The sequence below is a fragment of the Penicillium macrosclerotiorum genome (genome assembly GCF_028827735.1).
Source record: "Penicillium macrosclerotiorum strain IBT 26536 chromosome Unknown utg000010l_segment0_segment0, whole genome shotgun sequence".
NCBI lineage: Eukaryota > Fungi > Ascomycota > Eurotiomycetes > Eurotiales > Aspergillaceae > Penicillium > Penicillium macrosclerotiorum.
Genome location: NW_026643089.1, coordinates 1 through 17,042, shown reverse-complemented (window position 1 = coordinate 17,042; position 17,042 = coordinate 1). Strand labels below are relative to the sequence as shown.

Below are 17,042 nucleotides of genomic sequence, written 5' to 3'. Positions count from 1 at the left end.
GCCGAGATGGTCTTATGGCGCCGACATTTATCACGGCTGGCGAGGCTGGCTTCTCGTTATGTAGAGGGCATTCGCACAGGACGGCGCTTTTGGTCTCGGTGCCAATTCTCCCTCTCCCGACGCTGGTTGAAGATGCTCGTCCTACTTGGTCTTGTCTCTCTGTTCTCCTTCGCCCTCAGTCTCAGTGTAAACCTTCATGCAGCCCGGGATGCTCTGACCAGGGACGATGGGCATACTTCTTTTCCAGCTCCACGACAGGCATGGGGCGACAAAGCGCATACCACCAGGCAGAATACTCACGACCCCACCATTCTGCTTCATGGTGACACCTTCTATCTTTACACTATCGACGACCATATCGCAATTTACAGTGCTCCCGACTTGGCAGGTCCATGGGAATACCAGGGCAGCGTGCTAGAGGCCGACAGCATCATTGAAAAGGGTGGAACAACCCGGAAGAGGCCTTGGGCTCCGACTGTCATTCAATCCCAGATGAATGGCTATTTCTACTGTTACTACTCTGTCAGCAGAACAGGGTCTCGGGACAGTGCTGTCGGCGTTGCGACCTCTGCCACTCCTGGTGCCGGAAATTGGTCTGACTTCGGAGCCGTTGTACAGACAGGAAGCGGAGATGGATCTGATGTCGCCCCTTACACCCGCTCTAATGCGATTGACCCCAGCATTGTGACTTTGAACGACGGTCAGGATGCATATTTGTTATATGGCAGCTATTGGACAGGGATCTACCAAGTGCGCCTCGACGAGGTCTGGGTCCGCCCTTCGGATACCAAGAGCCCTGAATTTTATCAACTTGCCTTCCTTCCCAACAAGGCAACGGCCAGCATTGGTGGACTAAATCCCGAGCTGGAGGCCACTCGTTTGAAAGGTGACCCGACCGGACCACATCCCATTGAAGGCTCCTACATGTCCCAAAATTCCGGTTATTACTATCTCTGGTTTAGCCACGGGACCTGCTGTGGCTTCACTGATGTGAAGTCATTGCTCACAGATGCTCTTGAGAATGCATACAGCATTAGAGTGGGTCGATCAACAAGCCCACATGGGGGCTTTGTCGACAAAGATGGAAACTCCCTTCTCGAAGGCGGCGGGTCGATTGTCTATGGCACCAACACTCAAAGGGTTAATGGACAGGAGTACCAGATATATGCTCCTGGAGGTCAAGGCGTAATTACTGTTGGTGACACAGACTATTTATTTTACCACTACTGTGAGTCAAGTTCCCATTCCATGCTTTGTTGGCCGAGACTCTTGCTGACTCAATCACAGTAAACACCTCTATAGGAGTTGATTTTCAAGTGAGTGCTTCGCCCAAAAGACATGGATACTGAGATCATGACTTCTCATATTTACACTCTTCTTCAATTCCCCTTTTGACCTCGCCTATACATATCTGCTAACGCCTATTCAGGACGCCCTCCTTGGCTTCAATCCTCTCAAGTATGTCGACGGATGGCCCGAGGTACAGGCGTGAGAGATCGACCCCTGAGTGATTGATTGCACGCCCTTTTCAACCAGACCTCATTCTCTACAATAATCTTTCCGATGTCACATTCCCACATGATCGATCAGCCGTACACGCATTGATTGTTTATACCACCTTTATACACCGCCAATAGACCTGCACATAAACCGCCAGCAATAGACTTTCACCTGATTTTCTTGGTTTCTCTTTGTTCGACATAATCTGATCTGCGATCGATTACTCCGCTATCCATCACCAGCGACTTCACTCTCTTAAACTCTTCCATAACTTCCCAACTTGCATTTTGTGCGGAGATGGAATTATTTTGTTGCATGGTTATTATTTGTGTGTTTGATTATTTTCTTTAATCGCTCTTGTTTTATCGGTTGGGATCCCTTCGAGATTCCATACCTCGTATATCCAATTGCCTGTGTTGAGTTACATAGTCCGAGCATTACTTGGTAATATATATAGCTCTCCGTGATTGGTATTTGCCCCCACTGTCAACTGATTAAAATTATCCACTTGGTCAGCCTCAGTTTGAAGTTCATGAATTATAGCTGTTCTGCGACTCCCGCTCTGCTGGTGCCTTTTGCCGCGTCCGGCCCGGAGCCCGTGAGTCATGGTGAGAGGTGGTTTTTCGATTAAGTAGCATGTAAGCAGATATAAAGATAAGGTATGAAACATTCTCGCAGCCTTGCAAATAGCAATGTATCCATGACTCGATACTACTACACATCTTTCATGATTGCAACGACTCTCTTGGCGTCGAAGGACGCCTTATGCCCACAACTAAGGGCCTGATCCACGATCCTCCCATTCGGAGTCTTCCAACAAGAGGGTTGATCCTGATTGAGGTAAATATCGCAAGAAATTCCTCCCCATTTCCATCCGATGTTGTTCACGGCATCTCTTCTCGTATACAAACAATTGAAAGAATTCTGAGCACATTTCAAAGATCACACTGTATTGTTTGCTTGACTTGCGACATGTAAATGATAAATACTAATAACACACCTACATTGTCCCCCTCGTTCTGGCTATTTGTAATGAGACAACTATCATCTTATTGAACCTTCTATTTCGCTTGCTGTGGGAGATCGTCCTCGTCAAGTTCGCGGTAACCGGTAGAACGTTGAGGCTTTGCGTGACGTAAACCCGGGGCAACAATGTTCGACTCGTTGATGGCTTCATGATCATCGGCGGCTAGTAATCACACATGCCAATCAGTGAATGCGGCAAAGTCAAGACTTTTCAGTACAAACCGAGCTGTTCATCAGAATCGAGCTGCTCATTGTTCTCAAAGCCCTCATCCTCGAAGTCGTCATCGACGATCTCGGGCTGGCGGTCAAAACCAGAAGACATGGTTGAAATTCAAGGTTAAGAGCTAAATTTAAGATTCTGAATGGTTGCTAGTTGCAATGAGGAATAACTCAAGGGTGTCGTTGAGAAAGGCTCTACGGCTAGACTCCCAGCGCGGTATTTATATCTGAGGATACAATTGTCTTTGGACATTTGCGCGTCATGCTGACGCGCAAGGTGACATGCCCTGTATTACTAACATCACCCATATCCCTGCTGGAAAAACAGGTTTCTTTTGCCAAAGCGAAGTTGTCAGGATGCACCCGTTTGGGGGGTGTTAGTATGATTCCCGTGCTAACCAAGGCGGGGTTAGGGTTCGATCTGGTGGATCGCCGATGGGATGCCCCACCGGCATCGAGATGGCGTCATGAACGTTCCAGAAAAGAGGACTAGACCCGGTGAGAGCCGTACTTGGAATACTTGTTCTTCTAATTGTTCTCCATTTGAGAACCAGATCATCTCGATGCATCAAATTTTGTTGATTTGAAAGCATCGCTTTGCGGAAATCCCTCGTATTCATTGTGAACGATGTGAATGACGTTGACGATTCGATTATATTAATTTTAAATCATGACCAGAAGATTAAGCAATGGCAGTTTAAGGTTCCGGAGAACCAAAAAAATCAAGCCACACAGAAGCTGCAAAAGAATGACAATGGGTCCAAGTCATTCATTGTTTCTGTTCTGCAAAAAACTGATATACACAGAACTGCAATAGGCAGATCTGGGGTCAAGTCTCCTAACATCCTCTTAACAATCTTATGGGTTTAATTTCAATAGAATTCAAGATTGATGAATTGGCAGCTTTTTCTATGCAGGTGAGAGACAAGGTAAATAAGATGTGATAGGGTATTCGGAAGTGGAGAGGAAGACTAATAACCCACATTGGGATCTAGGAAGATTAGTCTAGACGAGGCCAAATCACTGAATTTTGAAGGGAGAATATGTGAAGTGATAAAGTTGAATATAATTAAACAACGAAGGTTGATAGGTATGGCCGCTATCAAATGGATTAAGATACAGGGAAAGATTTGTCAAAACTGCATAATGATGGCTCTGAATTAAGTATTAAGTTGTCTAAGAGTAGATAATCGAGTAGGAATAGCTAGTTGAGTAAGAATAGTTCGCTCAGTATCATCATGACTTCTCTCTCTTGACAAATCATAACTCATGATTTAAATTCATTTCCTCCAGGCCGTTCATAGAGATTCCCTGCAGTTGATGTTGCACAGACGGATATTTTTGTGCTGCACAGTCTGAGACTCGCGATGCGGCCCATCAGGCGCAGTGTCCATCTCATCCTGATCCTCACTATCTCGATGATCCTGGCGCTGGCGCATGTCACTGCCAGTGTTGGTCATTGGAACGGCATTAAAACCAGGAAAATGAGGAGGGCGAGAGAGCCGGGCAGAAGCCTGGGTTGTAGTTCTATCCACTCGGGCCTCATCAGGAATATGGAAGGTATCTTCAGTCGAGGCGTTGACACTGTAGCCATAGCCATAGCCATAGCCATGCACATTGCCAACCAGTGGGCCACTATAGACACCCGGGCTGAATCCGAAGGGCGCGATAGAGTGCTGGTTTCCGCGCGAGTTCTCTGAGTTGGTGACGTTCAGGCTTCTATTCTCGTTGATGAGAGATGGGTTGGAGTTTCTTGGGTGCAGGGCATCGCTCAAGACAGGACTCCCGGCAGACGAATGGTGGCCAGAGCTTGATCGTTCATTTGTATTGTTGTCAAAAAGCAGATTATTCTTATCGGAGTGACCAAAAATAGTCAGAGACCCAGGCGAGTGAGGCACTGTCTTGAGAGTATCGGAGAGAGGTGTGGGTTGAGGATTCTTTTCCTTCGACAAGTGAGGTGGCCCAAGATCCAGAACGCTGATATCACTCTCACTTTGCATGGACAGTGCACGTCGCTGAGCGGCGGCATCAAGAGGAGGGAATTTTCTCAGAGGCGGCATTTTGGTACGTCTAGCATTACCGGAGATTCCATCTGAGGATTCAGGTGATGGGATTGGTCGCATGAGAGGTACATGCCTGGATTCCATGAGACATGCGCAATAGATCTGGAGAGGCAGTAGATAAGTCCGTTGATGATAGACGTGGATAAGGCTCAAAGGGGAATGAGGTATCTCGAAAAGTGGGACTCGGTCTTCACACTGGGGTGGAAACACGATCTCCACACAGTCATTTAAGTAGTCTGGATGCAGAGTTGGCAGACCCAAGGCCTCGGCAAGGGAGAGGTTGACAGGAGGGAAGGGACGAGACATTTTGACAAAGTGCGTGTGCAGGCGTGGAGGAGCGATCGTCGCCTGAGGCGAAAATGAAGCCTTTCATAAACACCTTCCCAAACGGGTAATCAGTGACGAGACTCAACAACACTGCCAGATTTGCATGTGACAGCATGTGCTTACTGTATACTTATGAGACTTATGGAAGTAGCTGTAGAATAACTGGGTTTCTAGGCCGTGAGGCTCTAACCATTCTATACATTTCCTGTTTCTGTCCTAGATGCCAGGTTGCAGGCTATGGATGCCCATCATGCAAAGACAAAGAAAAGCGGCCATGCACAAGCGAACATGACCGAAGTGAACGTGATCCAGATCCTGGCCCAGTATGTTATCCAGTGGCAGTCATAAACAGAAAAGGAAAGGCATGACATTAAAACAACAAGAACAGAAATGAAGACCATCAGGAACATCTCTTGCAACATGAACATTCATGATCATAAGATGATCATTATAAAATTCGCAGGTAAGCAGACACCCCTTTTTTTGTATGTCCTATAAACACGCCATTCGCCATCATGAACAGATATGGAAAATTGTATGCACGCGTTCCCTTACCTCCGTACATAAGGAAACATGGAAATGTGAAATACTTCGAAACCGAAGCGTACCTCACGAGCGTGAGGTCCTGTTCTAAAGATCAGAGGCCATCTTCTCATCCTCGCCAACACGCAGTTCAACAACAGGCAGTTCATCATCCGAGCCATCTTCCAGGAGAGGTGGGACATCCTCGAAAGAGCCTTCGTGGTCTGAGACAGGGGCCGAGTTGTCAAGCTCCTTCATCCGATCTTCAAGGTCAGAGTTTCCATCATCGACAGCCTCATTGCTTTCATTGTCCCCGAACAAATCACCGTCCCCATTTTCTGAGGCAGGGTGAACAGTTTCCATGGCTCCAAAACCACCGCTTGTGGCGGCACGATCAAAGGACCACGAGGGCGCCGAGAAGATATCATCCAGCGGGTTGTGGTGTGACTCTTCATCTTCGTCATCACTCTCCTTCGTCTCCGGACTCGCCGCCCCCGAACCACCACCTCCCACTCGGGGAGCTGCTCCGGCTGCGGTTGAGACGGTCGACGACCCATTGTGGAATGAGTCGCCGGGGCGCTGTCCTTCCCCCGAAGGCGAACCGGATCGTGAGTTTTCAGCGGTGTGATCCTCGCCATTCTTGAATTTGTTCACAATCTTTTGAAGAACAGGGCCGCCTAGAGGCTGATCAGAACGACGGCGGTAGAACAGCAGGTATGCTTGTGGCGTTTGCATCTTAGTTACATCTCGGAACACGGAAGCGGACGAATCTGAAGTGAGTTGTTAATAAATCAGATGAAATAACCAAGAAAGAGATGATAGAGATAAACTATACCGTTGAAGCTGCACCAGTCGTCCGTGATGAAGTTCTTCGCAAATGCCGTGTAGTGACCACCAGACATGCTACCCGAGTGATTGTCAACACCGATCAAGTCATACACTGCAGACTTGTCGCTAGCAGGACCAGAGATGCGATCGGACAAGTCAAGTCCCTCAATGGGGAACAAGACATTGGTGCTGAGCTTGGCTCGTGAGAAGCGTGAGTGGGTCATGAAACGCTTAAGGTGGATGACTAGGATATCGGGGGCCGACCACAACTCAAACTTTTTCCGAGCCTGACGATGCTCCTTGCAGCGTGGACAATACCACGCATCCTCTTCCGATAGAGTCTCCTCCCTGCTGAACTCGTCGAGACATTCGTCCAAGCTGACTCCTTTGTTAGCCTGAGCAGAGCGCTGGGCACGGCGCTCCATAAGCGCCTGGTCCATAACGAAGGGAATATCATCGAAAGTCGACCCGCCACGGAGGGAATCCTTTTTGTTGAACTTGCCGAAGAGCGCATCGTGTGCTTCTTCGTTCCAGTCTAGAATGATTCCCTCACCGGGATTGACGAGCGGCTTCCGAGTCATGCCATTAATTTGCTGGTCAGATGCATCGGAATTGCTGCGTGCATCGCTATCATCGTCATCCGAATCGCTTGAGTTCTGGTGAAGAGTTAGTTCAGTCCATACCGAAACAAGTAGGGTATTATAAGTACCTTTTGGGAAGGGTTCTGAGTCTCCCAGCGAGATAAGATAGAGTCATACTGTTGGTATGCGGACATATAGCGACCAGTGGGTAGCTTGCCTTCGTTATAACCCTTCAGAATCTTCATCTCGAAAAGACCCAGGAGGCCTTGTGGGATCACACCGGCCAGGGGATGGGTAGGCGACTCGTCAGTTGCATCTGCATCCTTTGTTGAGGATGCGCTGGGAGTCTGCGAGGCATCATGCATAGAGATATCTACAATGCTGTCTTCACCTTCGACAGAGGTCGTCTTGATTCCGGAATCTGCGGACCGGGCATCTTCTTCGTTCATTACAACCGTGTCAGAGTCCTCGGGGGCCTGATCCATGTCGTCCTCTTCATTCTCGTTGTCGTCTTCCGACTCCGATTCATTGAGTATGTCCCGTGTGGTCATTGTAGAGACATAGCGAAGAATCTTCTGGTAAATGGCCTTCAGATCCTGGGCCTCCTCCCGAGTAAAAGAAAGGATAAATGGCAGAGCAAACGCCTCACGCTTATGCACGCCTCTGCCCTTCGCAGAGGGTAGAGACTGCCGGTGGAATAGAGGAACCAGAATACGGTCTTCTGGGAGAGCATCCAGCTCCATGAAGGTCAGAGGATCCTTTTCCTTGATGTTACAGTCGCTGTAAGGCCGCTTGTCCTTATCATAGATTTCCCAGAAGGTTCCTTCAACCAGATCACCTCCGATAAGCTGGCTAGGGTTGATATTCAGCTTGGCGGCCACGGCCGACTTGAAGGCGCCGATTGTGTCGGACTTGTCATATTCAACCATGAACCTCTTTGGAGGCTTGTCCAGTTGCTGATGAATGATTTCTTTGTAGGCAACCTTGGACTGAGGAATAGGCAAGGTCAAACTGCTGAAAGGATCAAAGATAATGCTGACCTTGTCACACGCGGGGCAAACGAGGGTCGACTTGTACATGCCAGCAAACAAATCGGTGATGACACTGTCATTGCGGGCTTTGTATATATCCCATGATCGTATGGCAAAGTCTTCGAGTGCCTTGCGATCATGGAGCATTTCATCTGTCGAATCCGGCCGCTCAATAAATGGCTTCTTCAAGATGCGGTTCAGGTCTTCGGAGAGACCATCAAGGAGGAACATCAGGAATTCCTGACTATCTTGCTGATCCCAGCCTGCCATGGTGGGGTTGTTTCGGCCGACCTGGTTGCGAAACTTTGAGGGATTGAAGGACGATGGAGGTGGATCACGATAAATGCCCTGCAGGAGCCCGCCGTACGACTTTGCGAGCTGTCCCTGGAATCCAAGGGGATTCGACGGGTTCAGATCCCTCTTGTGTGCATTCGCTAGATTATTAAATCAGTATCAATGAACTTCAGGAGACACAATAGATCGGTCCCATACCCAGGAAGTAGTAAGTTAATTCTTCAACGCTCCGGACACATTGCGTCGCCGCATTTTGATAGCAAGTGTTTCCAAGGTTCGACAGACCAGTGAGTCCAAGGCGATGGCCGTGGGGTTTCTTGCCAAAGAGGGACTGTTCCCGATCTGGGCTTGATCGGCCACTGGTCGCCGGGCTCTTGGTTACAATTGCAGTGATCTTCTCCTTCGGCTTATTGATGGGAATTCCAAGCCGCTTGAGGGTCTGAGTTGAAGCTTCGGAAACCCATTCTCCACCCTTCGATCCACCTACCTGTTCCTCAAGGACAACGACATCTGTACCCACTAAGCCGGCCATAGTGAGAGACATCTTGCCGTTATAATTGGGGTTGCTTGTCTGGTCCTTGGCCTCGAGCAACTCGCGTTGGCTACCCTCATTCAAAGACAGGAATGTGTTCAGGTCGACCAGCAAGTTCCGGCTTGAGGCAGAAATTAGGGCAGAGGAAGGCGCAGGAGAGGCAGTGCGTGAAACAGCTGGGGTAGTTGAGGTAGACGGGTTGACACTTGGGAGACCACCAATAATCTTCCACACACGGACCTTTGTTGACATCTCAATGCCGGCCAACTCCTTGGCCTGCCGCAACCACTTCTGGTAATTGGTTTGCCGGCCAGCCAGCGCTTTGACAGGTGGGAGGCTCTTCTCCTTCAGCAGTTGAGGTGTAGTTCCGCCAGAGGGGTTGGAGAGCTTGAAGATGGTGAAGACCGGAGGGTTGAGCTCGTACAGGATGTTCTCGGCGCCGTAAGGATTGGTGTTGTGGGCATAACGCACGATGATAGGCGACTGGTTAGCAAGACCATACCACTTCATGATCAAGTCCCAGGCCTCATGCGGAACAATCTCGTAATCCTCGCCATACTGCAACCCCGGGCGCAACGGGATATATGGCTCTCCTTTCTCGTCCTTAAAGTTGCTATTCACTGGATCTGTGTCAAGGACGATGTCGCTGTTGTCCACAGGACCCAGCTCGGCTTCGAGTGATTCCTTATCCGCCTTGTCCATGTGCGTCGAGCTTCGGGCAAGAACTGTCTTCAGCCAGGTGGACGATAGAACGTAGCCCTTCTGGCCGTCCTCGATCGGTTGCATCATCAGGGCGTTCACTTGGGCGACCTGCTCATCGATCGACATCGGCGAAGCGCCATCGTCACGAATTGTACTTACGCCGCCTTCGGGCTCGGAATCTGCGATCTCTGAAGCTGGGCGCTTCGCACCGGGGGAGGGGGATCGGCCATCACCGTTCGTCGGTGAGGTGGCGTCTTGCGGTTCGGAGGGCATCTCGGAGTGTTCGCTCGAGAGAGTCAGTCCGGCGGTCGCGGTCGCGGGGGTGGGCGAGCGGACACCGGGCTGGAGTCGAGTCCCGGCGACGTGGGACTGCAGATGGGCGGGGACGTAGCGAGGAGGTGACACGGACAAGCTCTTGCTCCGAGGATTCGAAGTAGATGAAGAGCTTCGTGGTGGCAACGGGGGAAATGGGCGATCGGAGCGGCCGTGACGTTGTGTCTCTCCTGGGCTGCTGCGACCTGGCTCTGGAGAAACTTTGCGACGCTTTGTGGGAGACGTCGTGACTGTGAGCTGCACACAACACGTGGCAGCTCGGGGGAGATAAGGGAGAAAAGAAAGGATGAGAGGTGAATAAATGGTTCCCCGCAGCAGCCTTCTTCTTGCAGGAAAAGAAGAAGTCGGAGCGAGAATATGTTGGTAGCAAATTGTGCTGGCAGAAAACCGGAGCCGTTCAGTTTTTTTTCCGCCCCGGGAAGAAACCCTATCGGGGATGAGCAGACGAAGCACAAACAAGAACGAGATGTGGGGAGCCCCGGCGCAGGTCGTTCCGAAGCATAGATTTCTTAGAAACGAAGAAGAATACAGAATATTGGTGAGCTTAGAATTTGAAAGAATAGAAGTGAGTGAATCGAATTATATACTTCCCAACAGCACAAACACTGCAGGCCGCAGAGAGCAGTGAGCGGAGCCTAGTGCAAAATAGACAACAACTTCCACAATAGAAACGATATAGATTTGACATACTGGTGATCTTTGTTGGTATCATCCAGAGAATAGTGGTCCTTAGGCAGCAACTAAGATGTCTAAAATCGTAGGCAACACATGTCCTGACTTGAGAACCTTAGGTCAAGAGAATCATTTGATATTGATCTGAAATAGTGTATGATATAAGCACAAACTGAATAGAGGTTGTTGGAAAATCCCGAGAACATGGGCATAGTATGTTAGCGAAAGGAACCACAGAAGCAAAGCGGGCTGTAGAAGATGAATGTCGTAATTTGGTAACGGACTCGGAAGGCTTTCATTCCAGCTGCTTAAGATTCTCAATCTGGCGAAGTAAATAGTTTGACTCGAGAGGAGTCAGGATATACTCCACATCAGCCCGATATTCAGTCCCATTTTGAGGATCACTTCGACCCCATTGCACCACCTTGTTTAAATTTCCCTGGAATCTCTTTGTAAAATGGGCGCAATAGTCACATAGGACAAGCTCGCATCCTAGATCGTAGGACAGATAACCGGCAATTAAAACACTTTGACTCAAAGAATGCGGAGCTTTGCAGCACCAAAATGCAGGCTCTTTGCAGAGACTGCACCAGGGATTTCTTGTGTTGTTGAAAGGCTCCCCATATGCGGCTGATGCTGGATTGTACAACGCCTCACCAGCCTGAGCTAGATGACGATAGGCACGAGCTGTATCAAATTGTCTGCCTGGTAAATCAAACCCCGCTAGTGGAACGATGTCAATATGAGAGCATTTCATGATTTCAAGCCTTTTGAAGACACAAGCTTGGCACATGCGGCTGGTTTCCTTATCCTCCCCTTGATGGCCATCTGCTAGCTCGATTAACTTGCCATCACCAAAGTCCAAAACCTCAGGATTTCTGACTCCAAGCCCCAGGATTCCATAGGCAAAGTTATTACACCAGTGACACGGCTCAGATCCGTCGTTTGGCGGGACATGTAGGACCTTTAATGGATGTGCAAACTCAGTCCATACACGATGCACTTTGCCACCCAGGTACTCTTTCTGGGATTCCAAGGACTCCGAGGGTCGGATACCCGCATTATTCTTTTCATCGCAATTTACCCAGCTATCAGAATATTCGCCTCGCTCCGGCGGACTCATTATACCGCTGCCCACACGTTTTCCAGGGGAGGCAGGGGATTCATTCGGCCCAGGAAGCTGCGTTTCATTTATGGTCTCAATATCTGGAGTCTCGCAAGGTTGAAGAGGCGGCAGACCTTTCGCAGGACCGGCAATGCATTTGAATCCGTGTTGTCGGCATTCTTGACATGGTAGACTGTGGTCATAGTCCCTGAAATTGTATGAGCATCGTCGGGGGCGTCGTAGCCTGCAACTCTCACAAGTGCGTTTCCACAAAGGTGGAGGCTCAAGCAAGCAGTCACACTTGTCATCCTTGCAGTTCCGGCAAGGGTAGTGAAGTGGTTCTAGTACCAGAGAACAGTCCAAATTAATGTCTTGACACGCAAGACATCCGTTGGGGACAATGGCTTCATGAGGCACATCAGTCATTTCTGGCGGGGTTCTAAGATCGGCCAACGAAATGAAATCAGGAGACCTCTGGCGAGGGCGGAGGAAGTGCCTTTGATTTGGATCTCGTTCATGTTGAGGTTTCCAAACAAGGTCCCACTTTGAAGGTCCCAGGTCTCCCAGGGTGACTGGGATAGAAGGCAAGGGTTGTATTTCAGCCCCGCAGTCTGTCTCTAGAAGAGGTGCCAAGGAAGGCGAGAGGCTTCGTGCGCGCTTTGAACGACCTCTGGAAGATCTGTGAGTATGATCAGAGGGCAATTTTCTCTTCAGTCGAGGCTGTCGAGGATTGTAGTCATCATCGTCATCATTGTCGACCCAGGAGGAGCCGATGACGGTATTGTGCGGGCGGTCTCGATTTCTCAAGTCGTATTTGTCTTCGAACTCGTAGTATTTCCGTGTATGGCTGGGAAATAGCCTGCGGGCTTTCTCCAACCTTTCAATCGTGTATGCCATCTTGATTGCAAATGAAGGTTGGTTGTCGTGTGGAGGAAGAGTGGGATGGAGAAGAGGGAAGTTTCAATTGAGGTAATGAGGCTAAGCTGAGAGGTTCTGATATAGGCGAGAAGTGAGTGGTTTCGGATTGAAAAATATAGTTAATCAATTTAATTCCATGGTTAAAGAACAGGTCAGCATTGAAAGTTTTTATCAAATAACCTTAACGAAAAGAAAAAAGTCCATAGCAAGTTGATGGGTTTCCTCCTCTTGCTCCATTCTCCACCAGGTCACAAATCAATCATATTAAACAACATATCGAAAAGTACAAAGAGTGATCAGATATGTGACCATACATCACTTCGAGGCCAACCACTCAATCACTTTCTTTCAGAAATATATCTCCTCGAGGGATATGAGAACCAGGGGGAACAGACGAAATAAATTCAGAAGTAAAAACAAAAGCAAAACAAAAACACATAAGAAGACTTGGGGAGATGCCTTCTTAGAAACTAAGATGTAAAAGGGACGCTGATTCTCATGACTGGAACTTTGACGGAAGATACAGTTGAGAGCGACGTAATCTCGGTTGGAGAGGTGGTTGGACTTGACATGATCATGACCGGATAGTTAATTGGCAGAGCTCGACGGTTGTACATGTACCCTTTGCTCCACTTATTCTTGTTCCGAACCTCTTGCTGATCGGATTTGAGAATGGATTCGGGAAACATGGTGCTCTCTTTGATCTTCTGTTCTTCCTGGACCCTTTGGAACTCCGCTTCTTCCCAGAACATGTGACCCTTGTAGGCCATATATCCAATGAACCAGGCGATAAACCCGAGAACAGGTAAACCGAGCAGAAGCATAACCTTTAACTTCTTCTTATCTGACATTTCTTTCCAATTTCTTAAAGGCCGAGCCCAAAGATTGGCCCACCACTTTCCCAGTCGAGACCTTCGGACCGGTGGGTGAGTTGCTTCAGGAGAAAGATTGATGCCCGGGAGAGGACTCGTAGTTTCTTCGAATTTGATCTCTGGCACTGCACTAAGCCTCTTGCCAATCTTGCTCACATGAAGAATGGACTCACCAGACTGAACTTTGTACAGTTCGCCCCCTTATAGATCTCGCCCATATGGGCCGGGGCAGGGCTGGAAGGAGTGATAAAAGAAATGCGAGACATGGCAGGAACGAGGTATGGATGCCTCTCTTTAGATACTTTGCTTAGATAATTTGACGAAAGCAAGAATATGTCTCAGTAAGTTGAAGTTAGGACAGGCAGTGGTATGGAGGGTGAAAGGAAGGACGAAGAATGGCATCTCACCAGAGACTCGTTCCCCTTATTTACCACCAGCTGCAAACCATACAGGATGTACTCATCCCTAATGAGATGAGCTTTCTCCTATCCCAGAAGTTGGCTATCTAGAAAGAGTTTAGTTGTTTCCCTTCCTGGCGCCGCTTCCATCATGGGGAAAGCGGGTCTGCTGCCGAAGTTAAATTCGGCAACTGAATGTAATGATCTCTGGAAGACAACTATATCACGATAAGACTTCTGAATAACTCGAAGAAGCGTGACTAGGCGCAAGTCCCGACAGCAGGATGTAGGGCGTCCGCACAAATGCGCTGGAAAGGTCAAGTTATCCATTCAATGGCCTCTCATTTCCTGCTTGGGACAATCATATTCAACAGAAGTTGACCAAAGGGAAAGCGTCGCATGCCTATTTTGAGTGTGCAGTCAAAAACTTTCATAGGTTCAATGATACACATCAGGAAAGAGGTCATCGTACCGCTGATAGTATCAGTTTAAGTATTAAGAAGCTCTTATTATTTATCCCTGATCACTGTGCTTTCATGAATGTTGATTGAAGCCTTGCAACTACCAAGTGCAAATGAATTTTCTACAGGATATCTGAATAGAGATGTCTATTTATCCTATCTAGATATGGTGTTGACCGTGATGAACATAAGGGAGTATAGTGATTGGCATTAGATTATGGGGCTAGGGATGATATGTTCCGGCTGACCAGAATTTCATGGATCGGCCTGACATCACAATCTGTCACGGTCCCTTGGGGTATCTTCCATCGCAGGTGGAAGCTGGAATTAGAAGGCGGTGAGACTTTTCACCCGTGAGCCACGAAGCTCGGCGACTAGGTCATATGGAATCACGTGTGATATCTCCGCCGTAAATGAACCTCTTGTCATCTTCACCATGATATGCTATTGCTCTTGCCAGGGTCCTCAGCGATCAAATGCTCCTCCTTATGGTTTTGGCGGATTGCATTAACTAATATCACACACTGTACAGTTTGGGACAGATGCTGTATTACTCACATAGTCCTGGTTGTGTCTGTGAAGTAATATCGATGGCCGTTGACGTGTTCCACCTATGAAGCTATTTGGCTTTCCCACAGACTGAATATTGGCCTCTAAATTATTTTCTAATACTAGGTATGTCATTCTGGATTTATCTGAGCTATTTTGAAGCCCTGATAGGCATTTTGAGAAGAGCATGAGCTGCTGCGCTGTATTTGGAGCTTGGAGGCAGCTTGTTGAACTCCTGCGGCGATCGACACTTCAACCTCAAGATCACTTGCATTGTTTATATCCTTCAGTACTAATTTTTTGAACTCAGGGTAGTCAAATTTGAACTTGACTTAATATCGACCCGACTCTCCCCGACCCTCCCCGACGCACTGCGACTCTCGACGTTTCTGCTTCATTTTTAACCTCATTCACACGTGCTTTGGACAGCGACAATCGGGTTTATATTATGGCGTCGTCTGAGTCATCAACTTCTTCGCTGCCAAATCGTGACCAGCCTCGTCACATCGAACAAAAGTCTAAATTCCAGTTGGATACCTTGCTTTCGCATCTTCTGGCGGCTAAACGTTCACTCTCCTCGATCAACCATGTTTGGAGGGCCAATGAAATTGTGACATCTGCTCGAGCTGCTCTTGAGGAGAGTGTAGTTGTCTCTTCAAGGACAGGCTTCCTCCGTCGTGGGCTGAATAACCAATTGCAGCTGCTCTATAATGTCCGGTCGGAGGTGGAAGACATTTCTCACCGCGGGAGAGAAGACTTTGCAAACGCCTTAAAAAACCTGGACGCGGCCGATATCCGGCTTAGGAGTACCTTGGATTTGCTCAGGAACACTGTTGTTCATGCTTCTTTTCGCGCTAAAGATGAAGGTGCAAAATCGCTGCATGACTTTGTCGATGAGCGCGGAGTTGAGGAGCTTCACGTTTCTATGAAATCCTCTATTGACCGTACAAACACCGCTAGAGCAGCCTTGGATAGCTCCAACCGAGAGTTTGACCATGAATTAAGCTCTATAAGGCAAGCATTAAAGCATTACCGGACTGCCACCAAGATGGCCACCTCGCGCCCTTCTGCCTCTTCATCTTCGTCCTCTACATCAGAGCCTGTCGTTATAACCCTGTCGACTATGCCCGGAATGATTCACGCCTTGGAAGAAAATGCCCAAGAGATGGCGGGTTTGCTGGAATCACTAGTCCGACATTTTGACCTCTGTGTGACAGCCGTGAAACATACTGAAGGCGGTGGTGCGGCTGCGAGGTCTATTACGGGAGACATTTCAACGGAGGTTCAAGCGAGCGGTGATGCAATGCCTAAGATTGGCGAAGAAATCCACGCCAACTTGAATGCGCCACTGGATCCCATGACAGACTCAGAATATGAAGAAATGGTCAATGTGATCATCAAGGATGCGCCAGAGGCGGATGAGGTGGTTATCGAAATCCAGGATCGAATTGCAGATATGGAGACAGTATTCGAGCAAGTGATAACGCAACGCAACGCCCTCCTGGCCATCTCGAATGAAACCCTGAAAGTCCACAATCACCTCACTACGCTGGCTTCCAATCGGCTTCCCAACTACATCTTGCAGGCCCATGAATTTACCTCCGTATGGAATGGAGAAAATGACCAATTCAACAATGGTCTCGCCGAACTAGCTGATCTAAACGCCCTGTATGATGGGTTCCTGAATGCTTATGACAGTCTGATCCTTGAAGTGGCCCGCCGTGGTCATCTCCGCCAACGAATGGAGAAAGTCCTCCGCGACACTCAACACAAACTAACACAGTTGTATGAAGAGGATGTTGCTGCCCGTGCTGCCTTCCGCGTCGAGCAAGGGGATTTCTTACCCTCAGACATCTGGCCAGGCATTGCCAATGCACCCATGCAAGTCCGATTCCTGCGCACTGCAGGAGGCCAATTGGATGGAAATCATGTTGAGGAAGGCGATCCCCAACCACGAACTGACTCAGGCGCTCCCGTAGGCATTACAGACGACAGTGTCGAAGGCGAAGTCATTCCAGACCTACCGAAGGACGTCGTTGAAAAAGCATATGCGCGTATGAAAGCACGGAGTCGAGAATTCGTCTGATGTGATCTAATGAGATGAGAGAT

The 17,042-nt window shown here is 48.6% G+C and overlaps 7 protein-coding genes across 7 annotated transcripts; 2 read left to right on the top strand and 5 right to left on the bottom strand.

The window, feature by feature from the left end:
- Positions 1-132: 132 nt before the first annotated feature.
- N7462_009721 (putative endo-arabinanase) lies at positions 133-1,492 on the top strand (the record flags this gene model as incomplete). Its single annotated transcript, XM_057081435.1, has 3 exons — positions 133-1,228; positions 1,288-1,316; positions 1,430-1,492. The coding sequence occupies 3 exons, from the start codon at positions 133-135 to the stop codon at positions 1,490-1,492; spliced, it is 1,188 nt and encodes a 395-aa protein (XP_056928475.1).
- Positions 1,493-2,561: 1,069 nt separating this feature from the next.
- N7462_009720 (uncharacterized protein) lies at positions 2,562-2,848 on the bottom strand (the record flags this gene model as incomplete). Its single annotated transcript, XM_057081434.1, has 2 exons — positions 2,562-2,689; positions 2,749-2,848. 2 exons carry the CDS (start codon positions 2,846-2,848, stop codon positions 2,562-2,564), a joined length of 228 nt encoding a protein of 75 aa, XP_056928474.1.
- Positions 2,849-4,043: 1,195 nt separating this feature from the next.
- N7462_009719 (uncharacterized protein) lies at positions 4,044-5,114 on the bottom strand (the record flags this gene model as incomplete). Its single annotated transcript, XM_057081433.1, has 1 exon — positions 4,044-5,114. The coding sequence occupies one exon, from the start codon at positions 5,112-5,114 to the stop codon at positions 4,044-4,046; it is 1,071 nt and encodes a 356-aa protein (XP_056928473.1).
- A 651-nt stretch (positions 5,115-5,765) lies between these two features.
- Positions 5,766-10,460, bottom strand: N7462_009718 (putative ubiquitin-specific protease UBP12; the record flags this gene model as incomplete). Its single annotated transcript, XM_057081432.1, has 5 exons — positions 5,766-6,427; positions 6,493-7,141; positions 7,195-8,531; positions 8,590-10,195; positions 10,416-10,460. 5 exons carry the CDS (start codon positions 10,458-10,460, stop codon positions 5,766-5,768), a joined length of 4,299 nt encoding a protein of 1,432 aa, XP_056928472.1.
- A 465-nt stretch (positions 10,461-10,925) lies between these two features.
- N7462_009717 (putative C6 finger domain protein) lies at positions 10,926-12,632 on the bottom strand (the record flags this gene model as incomplete). The annotated part of the gene is made up of 1 exon (XM_057081431.1): positions 10,926-12,632. One exon carries the CDS (start codon positions 12,630-12,632, stop codon positions 10,926-10,928), a length of 1,707 nt encoding a protein of 568 aa, XP_056928471.1.
- A 491-nt stretch (positions 12,633-13,123) lies between these two features.
- Positions 13,124-13,504, bottom strand: N7462_009716 (uncharacterized protein; the record flags this gene model as incomplete). Its single annotated transcript, XM_057081430.1, has 1 exon — positions 13,124-13,504. The coding sequence occupies one exon, from the start codon at positions 13,502-13,504 to the stop codon at positions 13,124-13,126; it is 381 nt and encodes a 126-aa protein (XP_056928470.1).
- Positions 13,505-15,381: 1,877 nt separating this feature from the next.
- Positions 15,382-17,019, top strand: N7462_009715 (autophagy-related protein 17; the record flags this gene model as incomplete). The annotated part of the gene is made up of 1 exon (XM_057081429.1): positions 15,382-17,019. One exon carries the CDS (start codon positions 15,382-15,384, stop codon positions 17,017-17,019), a length of 1,638 nt encoding a protein of 545 aa, XP_056928469.1.
- Between the last annotated feature and the right edge of the window lie 23 nt (positions 17,020-17,042).